General features: G+C 37.3%; 1 protein-coding gene across 1 annotated transcript in view; it reads right to left on the reverse strand.

Annotated features, from left to right (window-relative positions):
- LOC103781738 (BMP/retinoic acid-inducible neural-specific protein 3) overlaps positions 1–989 on the reverse strand; it is a gene marked incomplete at its 5' end in the record, with an annotated part of 49805 nt that extends 48816 nt beyond the window's left edge. The window contains one exon of the mRNA XM_008949458.1: positions 799–989. Within this exon, the coding sequence (XP_008947706.1) occupies positions 799–989 (191 nt within the window). The remainder of the gene's footprint in view (positions 1–798) is intronic.
- Between the last annotated feature and the right edge of the window lie 7369 nt (positions 990–8358).

An 8358-nucleotide genomic window follows, 5' to 3' on the forward strand; every position in this document is an offset into this window, starting at 1 on the left:
TGCCTAGATGGGTAATCGCAGGTGCTAATTATCTTTCATTCTGAACAATTTATGCTCTCTCTTGAACATTAGGCCTCTTCACTGGATTTCTTCAATCCATTTGGTGACTGGATCCCAATTATACATCAGGCTACCCTTTCCAAAGTAGTCTGTGAGGATTTAGAGATGCAGATTCCATTAAGTTAATCAGAATCATATGGCAAAGCCTCATCATCCCATTTTGAAAATGTAATCCCACTGGTTAAGAGGAGATTAGTTCTATAAAAAGATAGAGTGACAATATAGGGACTTTCCAGCAGTCAAAGTAGTTTAGAAGTCTCCTAGCTGAAAAGATTTATTGGAAATAATTGTTACTGGTTTTCTTGCTTCATCTCTGCAGTATTGTAATGGATCCAGATACTTGGTCAATCTGTTATTATGTAAATTGTTAGAAGGGTCTTTTACAGAAAAAAATGTCACTCTCCTTAATGACCTCTTAGTGCAGAGAAACATCCCCAAAAAGACCAGGAACATGCACACAAGGAACTCAATCTTAGCAGTGGAAATTCTTATCTTTTTGCCTGTGAAATTATTTACACAGCATCATAAAGCAGTTTAATACCATCAGAAGAAGGAGCCATGAGGCTTGTAGGACAAAAACTACTCCCATGTTTTAAAGTCCAGCCCAGGGAAAGCTGCTGAGCCAAGCTGCTCTGAGAAGCAGCAGCACCACAGTTTTAGAGAGAAATCAGTTGTGACCAACACTTTCAGTTCAGTCACACCGAAATTATGCACAATAGTTCCAAACACTAACCCTACCTCCCAAGGTAGCTGATAGAAGGAAATGTGTCCCATATTTCTTGATAAGGTTCTCTGTGATCTGTTGAAGGGTCGGGCGGCGTCCGAGCAGCCTGATGTTACGGAAGAATTCAGGGGCAAGTGGCAATGGGGAGCCAAGGAAATTTCTTCTTTCAACAGCAAGATTGTTCACTTTCCAGCGGCCAAACTCTCTGCAAAACAAAGCAATTCTCATTCAGAAATATGTCATTCAGACAAATGTGCTTCATTTGCAAACTACTCTGCTCTGTTGACTAGCTGGGGGGGGACTAGCTGAGTGTTACAACAGGCCTTGACAGTGATACTCTGTCATGTGTTATAAGACAAGCAACGAGTGTTATTTATTAGAACTGGAGGCAGCACTCCATAATAAAATCATTGCTCACAAAAAATTAAATAAAAAATAAGCCACTTAAGATGCTGCAGTTCCTATTCTGTATGTTTAGCCTGTGATGTGAATACAGCCCTAGAACAACCAGATTTGCTAGAAACTGAAACTAAATTAAGAATTTCCCTAATTTTGGACCAAAGACAACAAGCATTTTCATTAGCATCAGGCAAATTTACAAAACATTTCAAGAAACTGACCTTGTTCTTTGTTTTTTTGATGATGTGACTTAGGTACATAGCTGGGTGATTTGAACAACTTAGAGAAATGCTATCACACCACATTTGACTTTACCATATTTCCAGTTTTCTATACTTTCGGTTTCCACTTTGAGGAAATATGCAGACAGTCGATCTGATTCCCAAGAACAGACAACTTTTCAATTGTAGGACAGATATAAATTAATTCAAAGACTTGTCCCCTTCCCCTCTCCAAAATAAACCAATGATAGCACAGAAAACAAACAAGTCAATTACACAGCAATAAACACATCTTTTATTCATTTACTTACCAATTGAGATACTAGATAAAGTTATTAGTGGAAGGACTCGTTGTCCTCAAAATCTAGCCAAGATACATAGTATTTGCACTAACTTTGCTTTTGCAAGGTACACCAATATCTGTTGTAGTTACAGACCCCAGTATTGTGAGAATTAAGTCCAAAGAAACCCCCAGACTGTGGTTTAGATACTACTTTGTTGAGTCATTCCTATAGTTAGGTCAATTAAGATTCCCCTTAGATAAGACTGTAGAAAAGCAAAGAGATTAGAGCTTGAAAGATCCTACTGAAGGTCTCAGCTAAACATCCTATAACAATAATTACAAAATTAACACAGAAGGCAAGAGCCAAGGATGCAACAAACAACATTTGGGGGATTTTTAAAACAAAGCAGTGGCCCATGGCTGAATGTCTAGGATAAGCTATGTAATACATCAACAACACTAATATATTTTTTAGTACTTTTATATCCACAGCTATTAATAGAACCCAGATAAGTACATTCTTGTATAGCCCTTGTACTTTCCAGCATCTTCGTGTTTCTCTTGCAGATCCAAACTATCTTATCCCCAGTCTGGCATAAATTTACATGCATAATAGGTGGCAATTTGGTGTAGCTCCTGTGATCTACCTTTCCTCTCAGACACTCTTACAGATGCCATTTTTTTTCCAAAACTAATTGAAAGAATTATAGTATAAAGAGCTTTACGTAACCTACCCGAAAGCTAATGCAATTTGTCAGTCAAGAGCATGAGACTAAACAGATCCTCACAGTTTTTTAAAGACTCTACACATCATCAGTGTGCCTAAATTAGTATTTAGAAATTGTTATTTGACAGGTGTGCAGTTTTTTTCAACTTAGTTGTCAGGTTTTAAGGTTTTGTCTCACAAATTTACTTTCATTTTAAGAAGCCACAAAGCAAAAAGCCCTTTCAGGTTTTGTGAAACTATTGTGTATTAGTAGAAACAGATGAGAAAAATTACACACAAACATTATTTTTCTCTCTAAAATGTAAAAATATTCATTGGTCATATTGACCACATGAATGCAGGTACTAAAACCAGTGAATTATCCTACACTCTAAATGTGCTTTTCAAGTGAAAGGGAAAAAAAAAAAAAATTAAAAAAACCCCAGGGTTTTATCTCAATTGCCTGCTTTCTGGGCATATTTGAGTGGTTTTTTTTTCATTTGAATACATCACAAAATATCGGTCAATTGCAGTTCCTCAGCAAACCATCAAGACAGAATTGTTTTGACAGCAAAAAAAGAATACAAGCTTTATAATGTAAGGTACTCATTTTATGCCTTGATGAAACCTTTCCTTCTAAACTTACTCTCTGAGTAATGGTCCGTTTCAAAGCTGAGGTTCAAACACAACAACAGAAATGTTGCAATGTTTATAAAAGCTGGTTTGTTACTGCATTTAATTCAGATTTCATTGTCTGAGTTTGTAAGGACAGAAAGGACCATCATAATCCCCTCAGCTGCCCCCTTTCTAATGCAGTGAATGAGGTGTCACCAAATGGCACTTGCTGCCCATGTCAGCAAGTCTGCGACTGAAGAAGAAACCGTCTTAACTTAAAAGCTGATCCTAAAGATTTCTCCAAATTTCTCAACAATCTGCTGTAGTATTTAACTACAGAGAGTACATTTTATTTTCAGTTTGAACATTGGCATTTCTATTTCCAATTTTTGAAGCTTTTAATGCATGTCAGGCAGATTAAAGGTTTTCCTAAGTATTACATACATTCTGTGTAACTAATTATAGTTCTTGTCTGAATCTCCTCTCTACCTCAGGGTAAGTTTTTTATCTTCTTTTGTGTTTCTTTGTGAACTGTGATTTTAGATGATACGTTTTACAGCTTTAAAAGTGGCAAATGATTTCTTGGAAGACTAAAACTAGAAATGATGGCCTCATCCATACCAAATTCAAAAGTGTTTCCAAGTTGAGGTCCTCCCATTCTACTACAGGTCCTTTATTTACCTAATCCAGGGACTGAGTTATTCTAGCATTAGAAGAAATTTGTTTAGCTTAGTTAAGAAAAGTTGAGTTCCTTCTACAGTTATTGCTATAGAAAGTTTGTTTATCTGTATCTTATGCTATTCCAGGGACAGGGAGTAGGTTAATGCTTTTTTTAAAGTTTGAGCATTTTTTTATTATTATTATTATTCAGAGCAAATAAAGGGAAAAACATTAGTTGAGCAAGTAATCATCCTTTGAAATTCACTGCTGAGGAAACTGAGGGAGCAGAATATGGAAACTGGCTTTTTAAAAAGGTGGCCATTTTAGAAGTCTGCCACAGATGAAGCTGAAGCGTTTAGAGAGTTTACAAACCAGCTTCCATGTTTTCCTGAAGTCTTTCTTAAATAAAGTGTTTTAGAATATGGAGACATGAAGACCTAAACCCTCTCTGAAAGACAAGAGGAAGCTTCATCTCTGAAAATAAAAGAGAAACATGGGACATCAAAAGTGAGCTTTCTGGTTGCAGAAGCAGTGATAACTAAATGTGGGCAAGCAAGAAGTGACTAGCAGCTTCTCTAACAGGAAAACTGAAGGAAGATTTCAGACTTCAGAAGAAACTGAGTTTATGAGAGGAAAGTGCAGGAGCAGGGAAACCTGGGCTGCAGTTCAGGATGGAGATTTTCGTGCCATTTTCCCCAGCACAGTGAATGGGGCTCACAAACACTTTCTGTGTATGAGACTCACTAGTAACTGCTATCTTAAAATTAGGACTAATTTATCTTCTCAGAAATTTCACTGCAAGTCAAATCATAGCCTTATCTTCCCTTGATATGTCATATAAATATACATATCTAGGTACATACACATATAAGTTTTCTTTCTTCTCTTGATTTCACCTTGCAAGCAGCAGTGTATTTTCTCCTATTTCTTTCTCCCCTCTGTTATCACAAAGTAAAGCTCAGCATTTATTAACCTGTTTGACTTGCAGTCATTCTCTCTACCACAAACTTTCCAGCCCTCAGAAGATTTCTGTACCAAATGTGCATTATTCTCCTTTGGAAATCATGTTCCTGTCCACTGCCAAAGGCAGACTAGCAGGCTTGACAGAGTTAATGATCATCTTCTTAGCAGAGAGAATATTGCCTTCCAATGTCACTGGAGTACCATTCATCAGAAGAACACCTCCCACAGTATAACATAGCATCAGTGCTGGCTCATGGTCAAGAAAACCAATTATGCACTGAACACAATCTCTAAAGGTATTAGAAGCTTATTCTTTCCTCCTCTTCCTCTTCTTTGACTGTGTAAGAGCCAAGATTAGCAGCTGTCATGGCACTATCAAGCAGATAAGATATAAGAGCAGGTGGTACTCCCTGTGCTGCTTATCTGTTTCCAGATCGAGCAATATGTTAACCATTGGATAGAGTTCCTTAATGCTCAAGGCAAAGCCTGCTGTTGAGAAGGATGATGTCTTTGAGTTCCTGGACTTGCACAAGAGAGAGGAAATAAGTCAGCCTGGCTCCTAGGATGAAGCTTATAATGGAACTGCATTATTATCATAAGTACTGCCAGAGGCCATGGGCAGCATTCTCTTACATATGACAATCGTGGATTTGTATGTCCTACCAAAAATCTCTCTCCTGGCTGGTTGGCTAATGCACACACAAGAGCCCTGAAGTTCAGGAGTGCCAATTCTGACCAGCTGTACTGCATGCATGCCACAGCCTCCCTTTGCTGAATGGGGTCTCCTGCCATTTGTTCTACTTAGAGCAAGTTAGGTTGAGGAATGATCAGTCAGGGAGTCAGCATGGGGTAAAAACAAGCACAGTTTAAAATGCAGTTTTTATTTCAACACAACTTCTTTTATTATTTCCCTTTATTTCTTATTTGTCTTGCTATGCTATGACATTCAGAGTGATGTTTAATCTAAGAATAACGTTCTGACATGAAACACCCCTTTGAAGAGTATTGCGCAAGTTGTGGACATGTTTTCATCCTGAAAGAAGCTTAAATTGCAAGTGGATCTGAAAGTAATTCTAGGGCAGCAGGCCAACAAAGGCTCTTTTGAATTTCAAGATATAGCTTTTTTTTTTTTTTAAATGTGTATATAAATTATACATTTTCTTCTACCCTTGCATTCATTTCAATACATTTGAAATCATATGGTATGGGGAGATATAGGAAAATCTCTATATAAAACATCTAGATGAAGGAAATTAAAAAAAAATGCCACTGTACTCTAAAATTGGAGTGTGTAGAAGATTGGAAATGGGAATATAATCTCTGCTGTTGCAGTTGATTAAATCAGAGCCTACAAAGAGATTTACAGCAGGTCTGATGGATTCTTCTTAACCACAACAGTCTCTACTGAGATTAACCACAAACAAAACAGAGCCCAGGCAAAACTGGCAATGTTAGGCTTCATTGTAGGTACCTTCTGTGCTTTATAAAACAGCATTAGTACCAGTAAGAATAAATGCTAGTGAATAGTATTGTGGCATAGTCTGGAAAGCATTCTTGGAAAACAAATTTCACATCAGTTTTAATACTAAAGAAGTATTTCTGTGTTCCTCCCTCTTAATGTCTTCTACATGAGACAGGTCCTCTCTCTAAAAGGTGACTGCTTCAAATGGGCTGGAAGGACAGTGGGATCCTGAAGCCAATATTTCCCATGGAGCTGCAAGTTACTCTGTTGGCAGAACAGCTCAATGGGAGAATAGATCATGTTTTTCTCTACCTACCTTCTTTAAAAGCCTGAGGATTTCTTAATGCCTGAGGCCATAGCTTGAATAAGGCCAAGACAATATAAAGTGAAACTACTACCATATTAAACTTCAGCAGAAAAAGGTCAATGAAACATTACAGTGCCCATGATTTGCATCGTGCACTGATCTGTGACTGGGGCTTGTGTAGGCTGTCAGCTGCACAGATACAAACCACAGGCAAGCTCAGCTGCCTGGCTCTGATCGGGGTCCTAACACCATCAGCCACGTTTCCTCTGTCCTGCTCTGTGCAAAAGCTACATATAGCTATAGCTGTTGCAGGAAATTGTACACAAATTAATTCCTTTATCAGAGACAGGCTCAGAGTGGACTGTAGATACACCACTTGGCACCAACTACACCACGTTCCTACAGATTTTATAGAAAAGGAACCCACAGCAGCAATATCCCACTACCCTACTGGTACCTACCAGTGGTTCTGTAACGTGTAAGTATAGTTCATTTGCCACAGTCACCTTCTGAAAATATCTACCTTTGTATAGAAACATTATAATACCAACAAACACTGCAATATGGACAAAATAAACAAAACAGCTTCCCTTGATGGGAAAAAGAAGCAGAGCCTGATAGTATAGAATGCATCTTATCTATGTATCCTATAACTGTTAATTGCCTAAACATGGTGATTAAAAAGAAAAAATATCAAGGCATAATATACTCCTTTTAATCATATTTCCCATTCTGAAATGGAAAGTATTTCTTCATTAACCATATCCTCATAATTGTCTGCCATTTTCCCAAAGTCAAAACAGAAATGTTTGCTGAACATCTATCTTTTCCATATTGTTGTTTATATTGATAGGGGTTTTCACCACATAATGAAAAAGCACTACCATTAGGGGTTTTTCTTAATATACTATTACTTGAAACATCCTAGTAATGTTAATGTAGAATTTTGCTTTTCTAGCACTTGAATTTTTACTTCCAGAACTAGAATTCATTAGTATCAACTTCACTGTCTTCTTGCATTATGCAATAAAATATGTGGAAATCTGTGAACAAATTTTAATGAGTATATAAGCTAGATATCTAGAAAATACTCAGATTTATTTCTTTTTTATGACTACTTATAGTGAGATTTTCCCAACTACTGTGACATAAATGATATGAAACATGTCTCCTGTCATGAACATCAAAGGGTTTACTACACAAGAGGAAGAAAGGTGGCTTTCTTTTTGTCCGTGTCTGATAGACATTTAGCCTCTGTAACATATATACCAAAAAATTCTTCCTCTAAGGAAATCTGAGAGAAGTTATTTCTGTATCTTGCCTTCTGGCTTTGTGTTTGCATTATACCTATAGATTGTGATACACTTCCAAGCACACTTGTGAACATTCATTCAGAGTCTCACTGTTCACGTATTTGGCTGCACCTATATCCTTGCAAAGGTATTTGCACAAAAATAATAGCTCTTGGTGACTTAGTCTTACTTACCTTCTGCCTCAGAAGAGGCTCAATTACCCAAGCAGTATCTAGAAACAGCATTAAGAAATGCACTTAAGAGGAATATGTTGCAAATTACACAAAAGATGAACAAGAACAGGTGGAGTCTAAATGCTTCTGAACTGAAACATGTTTGTATGAACTGTCCACCTAATGATGAGGAACTGGTGAATTAGCTTGTAAAATTGCACCTGTTTGCACAGACTAATAAGACAAAGATTAAATTCCAAGCAAATAAATCATTAGGTCTCCATATGATAATAGTCACAGAGCAGAGAAGAAAGGGAGAATTCCTTGTAAAACTTACACTTGCCTCTATTGGAGAATACTGGGATACTTGGGAGGCGTTTCTTACAGTCTGATTAAGCAGAACATAGATGTTGCACCTTTTTAAAAATATAAAAAAAATATTTCTGGAGTTCGATTACTTAGTGTGCTGGCTGGGCTGGGACAGGGTTGGTTT

Source organism: Merops nubicus, unplaced genomic scaffold (assembly GCF_000691845.1).
Source record: "Merops nubicus isolate BGI_N331 unplaced genomic scaffold, ASM69184v1 scaffold12241, whole genome shotgun sequence".
Classification (NCBI taxonomy): Eukaryota; Metazoa; Chordata; class Aves; order Coraciiformes; family Meropidae; genus Merops; species Merops nubicus.